The following is a 15,538-nucleotide window of genomic DNA, read 5'->3' on the forward strand; positions in this document are numbered from 1 at the left end:
TCAGGACAATTACCTGCAATAATAATATCTTCCATTGTGGCTGTGTTACAGTTTACAGAGTGCTTTCCCATTGCCCTCTATAGCAATGTAAGTCCATGGCCAGTTCATCCCCCCTTCTGATTAGTATCTGTGAATGTCCGGAACACAGCTGAGAAAGCGCTGAGAGTCTAAAGGTCCTGCTTACAGACACAGCTCTGCCGTCAGCTCCCTTTATGATTTAAGACAAATCTCTGGACCTCATATTTCCTCACCAGCAAAATACATTTGGACTAATGTCTGCCTCCAACTCCAAAATTCTATCATTTAAAGTCTAATTTGTCTTCCTCTAAAGCTGAAAATACGGAATAAGATACATGAGGGTTTTCTTTTCAGCCCATGATGCTGTACCATTGCAAGGACCTTTTTCCTGAACTCATGATCTCCCAACTCATTCTAGCCAGTCTCTCAAATCTATGAAGCAGCTTCCTTCTCTTGCTTTGAATTCTTGACTGTCAAGTTCTTGCCTCTGGGTGTGGTGGCCAATGTTTCCTAAGCAATGTTTGAGGACACAACTGAGGCACACCTCTGCAGAGCCACTCCTGCCCTTCCATATTCTGTATAAATCAGGGGATGAAAATTGCAGACCTTTGTTTTTGCTACAGAGTAAACAAGGTTGTCAAGAGCCTACGCTATTTGGAAGAGGCAACTGGAATTTAAGCACCGTCTTTTCCAAGCTTTACGTTCCAGGTGTTAAGAGTTCTTGATATTTATGGAACACCGGGGTGCCATCATTCACCAAGTATTTGGTCTGACAGCTAGGTGAGCTGTATCATTGCTGTGAGATGTGGAAACACACAGAGCACTTCAGGGCACACATTTTAGCCATTGTGCTCACCGAGGATAAAAATTATGAGTTTTATGTCAAGCTTCAGTGCTATCAAAATGACCCAGAGCTTATTCCCTAGACCAAGAATATTCCCATCACTAGACCCAATCAAAAATGCACTCAAGGGCTTCCCTGGTGGCGCAGTGGTTAAGAATCCACCTGCCAATTCAGGGGACACGGGTTCGAGCCCTGGTCCGGGAAGATCCCACATGCCACGGAGCAACTAAGCCCATGAGCCACAACTACTGAGCCTGCGCTCTAGAGCCGGTGAGCCACAACTACTGAGCTCATGTGCCACAACTACTGAAGCCCGCGTGCCTAGAGCCCGTGCTCTGCAACAAGAGAAGCCACCACAATGAGAAGCCCACGCAGCGCAACAAAGAGTAGCCCCTGCTCCCCGCAACTAGAGAAAAGCCGATGCACAGCAACGAAGACCCAACGCAGCCAAAAAAAAAAAAAATGCACTCAAGTGGTTTTGAAACCAAAAAGAGAAGAATAAAACCCCCAAGGCTAGATAAAGGAAGATACACCCTGGCTGAATTAAGTCAATGTCGGGGAAAGGCACTCCTTTTTTTCCTCTGTGTATCTTATCAAAGAGTTGAAGGTAAATTTAGGAGCAGCGAGTTGAAAGGTACACTTAAGTTTTGAATTTCAAGACTGAGTCCCTGTCTCCTGAGAGGACAACTTCATTCTTCTTGTCCCCAAAGAGATTTCTCCAGTTCTCCAGCAATGATTCCAGGTCACAAAATGCTGTTGCTTCTCAGAGAGAAAACAGTGGGCTATTAGTGAGAGACTTTCTATTCAAAATCTTGTAAGATGAAGCTCATTTGTTCCTAATGAGAGTAGAGATGGACAATTACTGCCCTTCTCACCCTGAAAAGATGGCCTCTTCTTTTAGACACATTGCATCACTGGAAATTCCATTTTTAAAGCAAGAAAGGCAAAACCCCAGAGATCCATGTGCTTGCTGCTCTCTTCAGTGTGTTGATGAATGTGAAGGTAAAGGCATCAAGAAGGAAATTATGAGTCTTTGAAGAGACTGCCTATGACCCAAGTTGTTTTCTTTTCTTTTTTCTTATTTATTTACTTTTGTCTTAGATTTGCTTTTTTAAGGCAAATGAAGTAGTCTTGTGCATAAAGCTGCGACTCAATAAACTTGCCAGGGCTTTGTAAGTTCTGGCATCAGGATGCTTTCCACAACGTGACAGATGAGGAAAGAGCATACCTTTGTTGAGTGGTTTACAATGTGAGTTTTCAGCTCTGGTATACTTGTAACTCTGGCTAATTGGGTGAAGCAGCACATGAGCCTATAACGACCGAGTTCAAAGTTTTTTCAGATTCACTTCCTTGTCTCCAGAAAAAAATCCTTTTGGTCAGAAAGTGATCGCCTCAACTATAAATCTGAGCACGCTAGTGTCCCCCCTCTCCATGACCCAAATTAAGGAAACTCATTGTTAAAGCAAATTAAAGCAGATTGAGGACCAAGCAACCCAGACCCAGAGTGAGTTTTTAGAAAGATTCAGGCATTTAGCAGAAAAGATGTAAAATAAAATTCAGTCAGATTTTGTTTTTAATTGTGGGCCATTTTTGTGTGTGTATTTATTTTGTTATTTTACTTATGAAATAAATAAATCTACATTGCCCCAAATCAAAAAGAACAAAAATGAAATGAAATGAAAGTGTCACACCCACCCAGGTCCCCCAGGGGTCCAATTTGTTTTGTTATCAGTTTCTTCTGTGACTTTAGAGTTATTTTATCAGCATAAAAATAAATTCATATTTATTTAATTTTTTTTTTTTTTTGCCTTTTACAAATTGTACCATAGTATATATAGCTCACTTCATACTTTGCTTTTTTCACTTTACAGTATCCCTTGGATGTCATTCCTTACTAGCACATAAAGAACCACCTCATTCTCTCGAGGCTGCATTGTATGGGTGAACCATACTTTATTTAAGCAGTTCCCCATTGATGGGACACTTAGGTTGTTTCCAACCCTTTGATATCATTTTTCACATGGTATAATGAATAATCTGGGATAAGTTATTTCACCCTGGTAAAGGATATCTGTGGGATACATCCCTAAAAGTGCAATTGCTGAGACTATGGGTATACCCATTTGTGATTTTGTATAGCTAATTTATACCCCATAGAGGTTGGAGTCATTTACTCTTCCAAATTGTGAGATTTAAAAGAGTTTGCCCCAATGGAGCTGCTGCCACAGGTAGAGATGAGTGGACTTTGAAGTTTGTGTGGGCTGGCAAGCATATGACAGACAAGCAAAGGCACAGGGAGAACTTGGAAATTTTTTAATATATTTCATTTCCAGTTTCTACTCACAACTGTATATATTACCCAGAAAGGAAGGCAACAGATTCTGGTGATTTCAGTTACTATTTCTAAAGTAGATTTTTTTTAATGACAATGGATTGGACATTTAAAGACCCGTAGGATTATTTATAAATTATATTACCGTTTCACATAGTCTATGTTAGTGCAGTTTTAAGAAGAAAGCACCAGGCTTTTCAGAACTCCAAGGTTCTTCCGGTTCCGTTGTCTCTCAGTGTTGCACGCCATGCAGATTTGAGTCTGCATCTGTACCGTGCCTGGTCATCAGTCACCCACGGCTGGTTATCTGGGCACCACTGGTGGAACAAGGCTGGAACAGGTATTTCCCACCTCCAGCAACAGGAAATACCAAAGGACAAAAGAATGAGCCAAGCCAGGGCCTCTGAAGGATGTGGGAACAGAGGAGTGGGGGAGGGTTGAAAGGTTGACTCAAACACAGAGTAGCTTCTCACCAGGAAATGCCTGGAAGTTTGAGCTGAAACAAAAAGCCAGGGACCAGCAGACCTCTTGGGCAGGTAAATTCTCCATTTTGCCCTTGGCTTCTTTTTAAAAATGAGTTAATGGGACTTTATATCCAGCAGCTTCATCAGGCTGGCATGAGACAGGCTTCTAACTTCTCCAAATTGGGCCACGATCTAGCCAAGTTCTGAAATAGAAACTTTTATTTGATCTCTCAAATAATTATTGAGTACCTGCCATAATAACCGTAATGGCCAAATTGATAAAGCATTTTATGACTTACTACAAGCTTTCGTAGGCATTATCAAGGACTTTAGAATTCATTAGAAGAAACAAGATGAATGCATATAAAACAGCTAAGATAATGCTCAGAATATGTAGCAGAGAATATTAAAGTTCATGAAGATCATAGATACTGCCTTTCTGATCTATTTCTCCCATTATTCAGATTAAGAAGCGGGCAGGGAGGGCAAAGAGATTATGTGACTTGAAGATATTAGCTGTGGAAATAGGCAGATCTAAGTTTGAAACCCCATTTTGCCAACATCAGTTACTGGCCATGTAATCCTGGACAGCTGGCTTATTTTTTCTAGGGCTCAGTCTCTTCATCTATAAGATGGTGATATTAAGTCCTGTAGGTTTGCTATGAAGATTCAGTCATTTAAGTGAAGTATCTACTAGCGTAATTTACTGGCAGCATCAGGCCCAGAACCCTCATCTCTGACTCCCAGACTATGATCTTTCTACAGCATCACACCTGCTGTCTTTCATACCCCAAAACAACCTGTCTAGTGAGAGAATTAGGAATCGAGAGCTATCACTCCTAGTTTGTGAATCTAGAAACCTAAGCATATGAGAAATCATAGTTCAGGCAAGAACCAGTTTCCCACATCACGAGAGAAATCAGAGTTTGGAGTGCAGTAGGGAATCGGTGCAACTAAGCAGTTCCTCTGCTCGGGAAACTGTTCGGCAGCAGCTGGGGGCCAGGCCTAGAGACTGTGCAGGTCAGACAAAGCCCTTATCATTCTGTGCAGCTCACTTGGTGTGGTGGAAACTGTGACCTTGCTTTTAACCAATAGAATATGGCAAAGGCAATGGATGCCACTCCTGTGATTTTATTACATCATACATTAGATTGTTGTGAACTTGAGGCAAAGTAGTGCTAGTTTTTTGTTTGTGTGTTTGGTTTTTTACTACAAAAATGAAAAGACCCTAGCTGGGAAAGAATAGTATTTTGTCACATAAAACCAGTGGTGCGCTATCAACAAAAATATTTGATACTATTATATCTTTGAGCCATCTTGCGTTCAAGCAGACAGCATGGTCTCCTTTCTGGCTGAAGATCTGCAGGCCAAGCTTTTTCCCAGTAGGAGTTTGAATTGGCTTTGACTGGTTTGCAAGGTAAATGCTAGAAGAGCTAGTTAGCTCACCTTGGGTGGTGGGCCTTTGGTAGTTTTCTTACAGCTGGCCTCAGAATGTGAGATCTCCCTCTCAAGATCAATGCCAATATCACTTTTAGATTCTCTTTTGACATCTGAGCTCTTTGGGGGCCATCGTCTCTTTTCCTGGAGAATTTTGCATTGTGAATAATAATTCTAGAAGGCTCTGGTCTGCCAATCTGTTCATGACAGAGTTTGGAGATAGGGCGGGAACGTTAGTAAAACTTTACTATTTCAAACGCCAACATCCACCAAAAGTTAAAGTGGGTGATTTGGTCTAAAGTTTACTTCAGATTGTGCTTCATTCTTTTACTCTTAAATATTTTCTGGCTTCTTAATATTTTCAATAATTTTTTTCAGATTAGATACGAACCAAATTCTTAAAACAGGTCTTTAGCTTTAACTTGTGAATGTCTGGCCTTCAAAAGTGAACCAGCGGGGCTTCCCTGGTGGCACAGTGTTTGAGAGTCCGCCTGCCGATGCGGGGGACACGGGTTCGTGCCCCGGTCCGGGAAGATCCCACATGCCGCGGAGCGGCTGGGCCCGTGAGCCATGGCCGCTGAGCCTGCGCGTCCGGAGCCTGTGCTCCGCAACGGGAGAGGCCACAGCAGTGAGAGGCCCGCGTAGCGCAAAAGAAAAAAAAAAAAGTGAACCAGGTATGTGTTCTTTCTGAGGCTCCAGGGTGCACATTGTGTCTTAGTTTAGAAAGTGAAGTGATATTTAATCTTCCAAAGAAGTATTTGTTGTATAGACTCCCCAGGGAGAAACAGTGAACCCCTGAAGGACTCTTTTTCTTGAGTATTTTTTCTCTCTCTTTTTTTTTTTTTTTTTTTTGCGGTACATGGGCCTCTCACTGCTGTGGCCTCTCCCGTTGCGGAGCACAGGCTCCGGACGCGCAGGCTCAGCGACCATGGCTCACGGGTCCAGCCGCTCCGCGGCACGTGGGATCCTCCCGGACCGGGGCACGAACCCGCGTCCCCTGCATCGGCAGGTGGACTCTCAACCACTGCACCACCAGGGAAGCCCCAGAAAAAGTATTTTTAAAAAATGCATCTTTGTTTGTAGCATTCAACAAGGACGGTTAATTTTGATCACTGTAAACATTTTTGTTAAGATATTTCCTAGATTCTAGAAATCTTGTTAAAATACCAAAATAAGAATACTATGAGACTGTTGGCTGAGAACGAGCAATTTTGATATTGCTCGTGACATCTATGTATTACATAATGTCACCAAGATGCCAACTTTGCAAAGTTTGCTTCGGATCTAACAAATCCTGTTAGGAAGTTCTTCTGGTTTTTATGGTTATTTTTGCAGAGTAATCAATAATAAAGGATCTGTTCTTTTGCACTAAAAATCTGGTAGCCATAAAAGTTTTTATTAGTTCTGGGAATATCAATCAATGTGCTTAAATAAGTGCCCACTAATGGAACTCAGCTCTGCAGAGGCAGTGAGTTGCTTTACTGAAGGGAAGCAGGCTTCCCTCCACCCTTCTCCCTCTAACTGGTCGAAAGGGCAGAGTGGAGAGGGCTCTGAGAAGTCTGTGTATCAGGCTGTGAGAACTTGTTTTCAGGGAAGACCCTTTTCGTTGCTGGGCTCTGTAATCAGAAACCTGAATTGCTTACCCAGAAAAGCCATCTTTGCATATGCAGAGCATCTCCTCTTAACTTGATGCTGAGAGCTGGCTGACCTCAGCACACTGGCTTCACCTCTAACGCTGCCTGTCCCAGCAGAAAGCTGAAGAAAAAAATGGCTTTTGTTTATTCATTTAACAAATGAACTGAAAAAAAGCTAGATGTGGACTTCATTAAGTAAAATCAACAAAATCTTTCCTCAACTTAAGCTCTATATTTAGTTAACCTAATTCAAAAGAGAATGAAAATGTAGGTAAAATGTTGTGTCCTAACTTAGGCTCTTTAAATTCGTACCATGTCTACTGAAAGGCCATGAGTACAGCATAGTGGGTGAGGGTCTGGGCCCTGGAGCTGGGTATGAAGCCCACCTCAGCCACTCAGCTGACCTTGAGAAGAGCTTGACCTCTCTCTACGCTGACTATGGCTCCGACCTATACAGGTTTGTGGTTTTGGCAGTTTACCTACTTTGTCAGTGACTGGTTCTCCATCTGTGAGATATGGGTAGTACCAGTCCTGGCTTCCATGGCATCTGTGCTTGTGAGAACTTGGCATCTTGCATGTGCTGAAGACTGTTAGCTGTTGTCATTAAGCATGAGAACCTGAAGGATGTTTTCATTTAATGTCTTTCCCACCTTTGTTACTGATGGTTTCCAAGGATTAAAATGTGTGCACTGGAGGGAAAAGGCAGGCTACTTTAATTAATAAATTCTATATACATTTAGTTAAATCATTCCATGAAAAGGGACTTGGTGTAACCATTTTAAACAGTGACTTGATACTAATAACCATATTGTGGGATCCTCAAAAAGTAAGTGGACCTGTGCAAGGTTCCGAAGGTGCCTCTGGGACATCTCTAGCAGATCCAGGGTTAATACTCAAGCGCTTCTACAATTTGGGGGGTTAGAGATGCTGAAGACCCAGAGGCCAGGTGCATTTGAGAACTGTCTTCAAGCAAGCTAGTAGAAAGAGCACTGGCTTTTGTTTGGAAGCCCCCGGGTCAACCACTTACTAGCTGTGTAACCTTGAGCAAGTTAACTAACTCCTGAGCATCAACATATTCCTCTTTAAAATAGGTATGATAATACCTACCTCGTAAAGTTGTGATGAGGATCACACCACCATTGACACATAGTAAGAGCTCAGTAAAAATTGCCCTTCCCCACATAATCTTTCCTAAGAGTAGAACTGGCTCACTTGATAAACCCAGAGACAGTAAATAAACCAAAGCACAGTCAGGGACAAAATGGATTCAAAGTGTATTTGCAATGTGCTATCACTCTAAACAACTCCTCTCTTCAAAGCACTTGACTTAAAACTATCCCTTAGAAATAAATGATGTCATCTTTCTGCAGTTCCTACTATAAAAAAGAGCTTTTAGAAAATGTGGTTTCTGTATTGGAGACGGTAAAGAAACAGAGACATTCTAGGGTAGATGCCAGGACTACACTTCCAAGCAAGACCATCTTGACTGGAAGGAGGCAGATGAAAAATTTCACCACCTCTTGAGACTTTGCCTCCTTTGACTGTCTTTCTGTTGCTCTGTATCATTAGTAGAGCAGCTATCTTACCAATTTTTTCTGAATTATAATTTAAATGGGTATTTCTGGACTAGGCAGGATCCTACCCACCCTTGAAAATATTGTTGTACATGAGTAAATACATTTCTAAAACTGTATTTAGAAAGGGTCTTGTAAAACCAAGCTTGTTCTTAAATTGTTATTTGAAGGATATCTAAAATTCCTACTCGCTTGGTATGGTCAAATTCCAGAAGACCAAAATGAGTTTCTTGGGCTTACTGTGCATATTTTTTGTTATAATTGAATGACAAACGTTTAAATGCATGTAAAGAAAAGTCACAAAACATAACCAATGCCAGTGAAAATACATTTGATTGGAAGTAAACTTTATAATATTTATTTTATTCCTTGCATACTTATTATAAGATAAAGCACAGATTTTAGTAAATTGACCTTTATATGAACAAGTAGGAAAGAACCAGATATAACCAGAGCTTTTTATAATTCCTATGTGCTGTTAATACTGTTGTATTGAATAATGCACACTGAAAATTGAAATTAAATACCTTACCCCAAACAGAGTTCCAGGGAGATTAAAGAGTTAAGATTTTATAACCAAGCAAACTATCGAAAAAGGAAAAGTGTATTGAAGTTTTCTCAAACTTGGGAGGGTGAGGGAAATTAAAGTTTATAACTCTTGAAGAAATCACTTAATAAAAAAGATGTGTAGACATTACTTGTAGAACACCTGTATATTTTAAGTAATAATATATGGCAAGCAAATTAGAAAAAAACTATAGCAAATGTTATTTTGAACATAGGCAAAGGGTAATTATCTCTATTATATAAAGAATCTATACCAAATATACACACACATACATAAACTCTTAAACTATCAGGATTTAGTAAATGACTGGTGAAAATACAATTAGGAGGAATGGTCATTAGATGTTAAGTAAATTCAAAAGAAAACAAATATACAGACTATTTACTCATTCAAAAATTCTGCTTCTTTTAACAAGTTTTTATGATAATATTCCATTCCTAGAGGTATGGGAAATAAAGTCTTCTCATTCACTAATGGGGTATTAAACTGGTGGGCCAATCCATTGGGAAAGCAATTTGATAACATGAATTGAGGTAGTCATATGCTTTTTTTTTTTTCTTCCAGTTTTATTGAGGTGTAATTGACATACAGCACTGTATAAGTTTAAGATGTACAGCATGGGAATTCCCTGGCAGCCCAGTGGTTAGGACTCTGAGCTTTCACTGCTGAGGGTCCGGGTTCAACCCCTGGTCTGGGAACAAAGATCCCGCAAGTCTTGCGGCTCGGCTAAAAAAAACAACAACAACACACACACACACACACACACACACACACACACACAAAGATGTACTGCATAATGATTTGACTTGCATACATCATGAAATGATTATCACAAAAAGTTTAGTGAAAGTCCATCGACCAGGGATTGAACCCATGCCCCCTGCAGTGGAAACACGGAGTCCTAACCACTGGACCACCAGGGAATTCCCAACAACTTTCATATACAACGTACAGCAGTGTTAATTCGTCATGTTGTCCATTACTTCCCTAGTACTTATTTGCGTTATAACTGGAACTTTATACCTTTTGACTGCCTTATCCAATTCCTTTCCCCACACACACCCCCTCTTGTAACCACAGTTCTGATCTCTATGAGTTTGTTTGCTTGTTTTTGAAGTATAATTGACCTACAACACTATGTTAGCTCCTGGTGTACAACATAGTGATTCCATGTCTCTATACATTCCCAAGTGATCTTCATGATAAGTCTAGTTACCATTTGTCATTCTACAAAGATATTACATAATTATTGACTATATTCCCCACACTGTACATTTCATACCCATGACTCATTTATTCTGTAACTGCAAGTTTATACCTCTTAATCTCCCTCACCTATTTCTCTCCTCCCCGCAGCTGGTAACCAGATTCTTTAATGCACTGGTTCCCTTTCCCTGAACTACACTAAACAAAATATCTCTAGGTAAAAACCAGCCTTCATATATTCATAATGGTGTTTTTAATAAAAGTAAAAACTGCGAAACAACCAAGTGTTCAACAACAAAAATGGTAGTAAGTAAATTTTGATACAATCACTGGATCTGCTATCATGAGGCTTAAAAGTGATGTTTATGGTGACTATATATGGAAAAGTATAGTCTGCGTGATCTCTGTGTATTTAACTCTGTAAGAGAACATTCTGGAAAGAAGCTCAGAGAAGCACTAACAGTAGTTGTCTTTGCTCTACTGAAGAGACAGGAAGTGTGAAAAGTAGTCAAGAATGTGAGATCTGAGTCTAAACTGCCTGGGTTTAAATCCCAGCTCTGCCACTTGAATAGACAGCTATTTGACTTTGATATGGAAGAGCTGTTGAAATTGGGCATGTTTTAACTTCACTATGATTAGATTTCTCCATCAGTAAACTGGTGGTAAATTAGTACCTATGTCCTGGGAGTTTTGTGAGGATTAAATATATTGATATTAATACAGGTAAAGCGCTAACAACAATGCCTGGCAAATAGAGAGAGCCCAGTCAGTGTTAGCTATTTGCTATTTAAATGGTAGAACCAATAAAGGTAGGCTTTTGCTTCCTCTTTTCTACATTTTCCAAATCAACTTTTCTCTCCCGAACCTATTACTGTTACATTGGGAAAAAGCAATACATATTTTTCTGAAGGTCTTGAAAACAGGGTCAGCTGGATTTTCTAGTCATGTAGATTCAACTCGTAATTGGGATATCACGGTATGTAATCAAAGAATGGATACTTCATGTTGTTGGAATCCAAGAATTGAAATTGGAGTTGCAGTAACAATTGAAGTGAACTTTGTGTCTCATTTCATAAGAAGTTAGGATGGTTCAGTTTCCTTAAAGGACTGCTTGCTTCCTTTGGAAAAACTTGTGTCTACACAGTATTCTCTCTCCTCCCCCAACCTCTAGCCTCTAGACTACTCAGTGCTTCTCTATAACTCACATGGTTTAGTAAAATTTTTGAAAATATTTACAATAATGGAATAACAAAATTTGGGGGGGCAAAGAAAGTTTATTAGGAAAAGGGGAGAAGGAGTAAATTATTCAATACATCTGTTAATTTCTGAACATTTCCAAAGGTACCAAGCATAATTTGATATACCTATAGAGTTATCATTTAAATATTTTTTGAAGTTCCAGGAGCAGAATCAAATTAAGGGGAAAATTGCTTTCTCTTTCCCTTATTATCCCCTAAGTTTTCAGGGAAAACTTTTGGAAAAAGTCTCTGCTAATTTTGTAGTCTTCTTTTGCCAGCAACTAGCAAGTCTGTACAATATAGTTGCCAAGGCAATATCGGGACCATGTAGACAGAAAGTGTGGTGTGTAGACAGGGAGATGATGAAAATGGATTAACAGTGTGCACAAGAGGAGGTTTTTTTTAATTGTAAAAGATAAAATTACACTACCCTTTATAAGTGGTTATGCCAGCCGTTCTAACATCTGTTGTTACAAAAGAACTTCATTATAATAAGCCTTTTTTTTTTTTTTCCTATATTGCCTTGTGTGTGGATACGTGATTTGTTTCCTAGATATGCCCCAATCCATGTCCTGGACCATGTCAAAACTGGTTCCCCTGCATGCAAGTTAGACAAAGAAATTTTTCATTTGCTAAGACCAGGAACATTTTTTTCTCTAAGTTCTACTCGAAGCCCTGAATTCAGCCAGACCCTTCCAGACTATGATTGAAAAGATAGGCACACCCCTTGCTCCAAAGTGGCACAAATATTTGCTGCTTAAATAAATCGAGTCTCCTTAGACAGGAGTGATAATCAGCCAAATGCTTGCTTATTTTTCTACAATTGTTACAGTTTCGAAAAAGACTCAACTTTTCTTCTTTGTTTGGTTTTTGTTTTTTCTCCTGCAGGTACAATCCTTGGATTTACCCTCCGACCATACAAAATGAGCTACCGGGAAGTCAAATACTTCTCCTTTCCCGGGGAACTTCTGATGCGGATGTTACAGATGCTGGTGTTACCACTAATCATTTCCAGTCTTGTCACAGGTACCCTATGCAGTTTTGTTTTGTTTTTTTCATGTGTGCTTATTGCAAAAGATCGCTTAGAAAAACAAACGCTTTAGGTTCCTGCTGGATGCATGCTCTGTTCTAGAAAATAAAAGTCCCTTCAAGATGATGGAAAGGAGGCTTTAGTAATGCATGAATGATTATAACTCTCGTATTTTACCAATCACAAGAGGAAACGGATTTGAACCGCCATGTAATCTGGTCTGCCTCACTACAAAAGAGGCACACTGCTAAACACTACACAACCAGCCTTCTCTGCCCACAGCGATGTAGTTGACAACAGCGTACAACAGGTCTGTTTTCTCACCCTCTTATCCCACCCAGATAACATCTGGTTGGACAGCCTATTAGCTATTGATGCAAGAATGCTTGTTCTCAGAGCCACCACGACTTGAGCGGGAGCCTTCTTGGAAGCCTCATCAAGAGGTAATGCCCACAACACACTCACCAACTCTGCTGCCACCAACACTGTATCTTTTCCTGGTGAACCCGCATGATTTCGTTCCCTTCTCCATTGTCCCCCACCCCCGTTGCCTTTTACGCTGGTGGGAGAATGGGGAGGGGGTGGGAGATTTTCCCCATCCAGATATTTTGTCAGTTGACACTTGGATTTTCAAGGCACGGAAGCTTTGCAGGATAGGATTCTTATTTTCTATGAACGCGAAATAACGATTTACGCCTGCATGGGAAATGGTTGAGGAGTCACTGGTACCTGTGATTGGAGAATACAAACAGAACCAAGAAGTTTTAGAAAACTCTTCTCTTTCCCCACAGCACATCTCTGACTTGGAGAAGGAATGTCCATAGACACTGCCCCAGCAGGATGGTTTCTGAGTTTGTAGCTAAAACCCAGAACTCAGGTATTACTGGCCCTGTTTTCTCTTCCGTCCTTGGCTTGCTGCCCACCCTTAGGCAGATCGTTCTGTGGCTCCAAGCATCTTCCCCCCCCCCCCCCCCCCCCCCCCCCCCCCCGCCCAGGGAGTTCTCAAGGATATTTATAATCGCCTTTCAAGATCTCTGTGTAATAAGAACAACATAGAACAACTCAAAAGTCTTGGGGCAAGATTCTGACTGCTCTATGCCTTGGAGGGCTGGCCATTACTTGGACAGAAACTATGTCAGTTTGTTTTTTTTTCAGCGCCTTGCAGATCTCTGCTGGCTTCTACTTGTTCAGGTCTTCAAACAAGTGATTGCATGTACATAAAGCTTCCGTTGGAGGATGAAGTGCCCATAAAACAATCAAGTAGACAGAATGATTTGGGGCACTTGTTTTTGAAACTGGCCTGGCCCATTGCTGACCAGAGGTAATCACAGCGGCCACGATTCTTATCACAGAAGCTAAATTCATGCTGACGTGAGGGCACATCCTCATTATCTATGTGCTGCCATTTTCCTGGGAAACAAGTTCTTGCAGAAGCACTTAGAGGACAGAACTCACATCCACTGTTTTGTTTAATGGTACAGGGAGTCCCTTCCCACCATCCCTACTGGCTGGAGTCTGAATTGAGTACCTGCAGTTTTTCTGGATGCAAACTGTGGGGTTTGGGGTTCCTTTATACTGTCTCTTCAAGGGTGAGAACAGTGTTTAGAGGTTTCTGCTTTCTGGCAATTGTGCTAAAAGTTCCACTGTGCTACAGTGGGTTTTATAAGAGGAAAGCCCTCGTTTGGTACAACTAGAGGAAATATTAGCTCCCTTTAGTAGCAATCCGAGTTAACAGTTATTTGAAGTGGAATTTCCTGGTATTTTCTAATACTTAATACATCAACTTTGTTGAAGGAATAAGAGCTTTCGTTGAGTAATTTTTCTGGGAAAAAAAATAACCCACTATGATACAATCCCTCTGCATGGTTAAAAAGAAATTGTGCGTAAACCTTGGAGAAATTATCAACATTTATAATATTGGTGTTAAAGAGAAAGGAATTATAAACTGCAAACAACCAGTATAAAATGAACTTTTAAAATGTAACCTAATTGCAAGTTGGGAATGCTGCCACTAGGGACCATTAAAAGAGTGTCAGCTCTTTTCCAGGACTGTTAAGAGAAGCGGCTTAATTTAGCTTGCCAAAGATCTTTTTAAGGTGTTGGTCTCAAAGGAATAATTTCCAAGCTACATGGTAATTTAGATATTCATGATCAACTGGAATGAGTGATAGATTCCATAAGAATTTCTTTCATGGTTTTAAGTACAGGGATTCTAAACCAAAGCAGGGTGTGACTCAGTGTGAATGAGGAGGCAGGGGGACTTTTGCAAAGTACACACACCCCAGGGGATCCCTGTATGTGTTGGGAAGCATTATTGGAGAATGTGCTGGGAGACAACAAAGTCAGGGTCCACTATTTTAGAATGGAAAAGCAAACTCAGATGCCTCCAGTGGCCAAGCGGGCGATGTATATATATGAAGCTGCCCTTTCAGGCTACTTTTTGTTTTCCTACTTAATAGAGTCATGGATACAGAGAAATATTTCTCTTTGACAGGAGAGGTAACAGAGATGAGTGTGATGATAAATGGAAAGTGTCCCGCTGCAGAATAGCGTAGACAAAGGGAGGCAAGATTGTGACCTGAAAACTATCAGCTCCAGCCAATTGTTGCCATGTGTCAACAAGGGCCAGATCTTCCAATTTTTCAAAAGAATCCAGAAATCCAAAAATTGATAAGAACCTAGATTTTCAAACATTGACATAATTAACATTTGCAGGCTCAATCCATCCCTTGTGCTACCAATATTGGAACTCAGGTTTCAGTGTCAGTGCTATTAATTATAAGAAATGCACTGATAGATTTGTGCACCCATCAGGCTATCTCTGGGTTTCATATGTTGCCTCATTCCACTGTTGGCAGTTCCATATTGAAGCTTAACTCAACATGGAATCAGCTACTGAACACCACATTTATTGTCTACTAAACGAATAACTGTTGGAAAACTTCTCCTCCACCTTCTGGGTATTACCATGTTGTGTCCTAGCCACGTTGGCCTTTTCTGCGCCCGACAGGAACACGAGAACTCAGCACTCTTAAGTTCAAAAGTCCCAGGGTCTGTGCAGACAGAAGGTGAAATGCATGAAACCCTTATTGCATTATTTCCATTTGGCATTTTGTTTTAGAAGGTTCTGTACATTTAATCACGTTTAAACTCGGAGACATTGAAGTTACGTTTTCATAGTTGGAACATCCCT

The 15,538-nt window shown here is 40.6% G+C and overlaps 1 protein-coding gene across 1 annotated transcript in view; it reads left to right on the forward strand.

The window, feature by feature from the left end:
- Positions 1–15,538, forward strand: part of SLC1A3 (solute carrier family 1 member 3) — a 72,279-nt gene that overhangs the window by 6,636 nt on the left and 50,105 nt on the right. The window contains exon 2 of the mRNA XM_029218735.1: positions 12,204–12,341. Within this exon, the coding sequence (XP_029074568.1) occupies positions 12,204–12,341 (138 nt within the window). The remainder of the gene's footprint in view (positions 1–12,203; positions 12,342–15,538) is intronic.

The sequence above is a fragment of the Monodon monoceros genome, unplaced genomic scaffold (assembly GCF_005190385.1).
Source record: "Monodon monoceros isolate NGI ecotype Baffin Bay Population unplaced genomic scaffold, NGI_Narwhal_1 Super_Scaffold_12, whole genome shotgun sequence".
NCBI classification, from domain to species: domain Eukaryota; kingdom Metazoa; phylum Chordata; class Mammalia; order Artiodactyla; family Monodontidae; genus Monodon; species Monodon monoceros.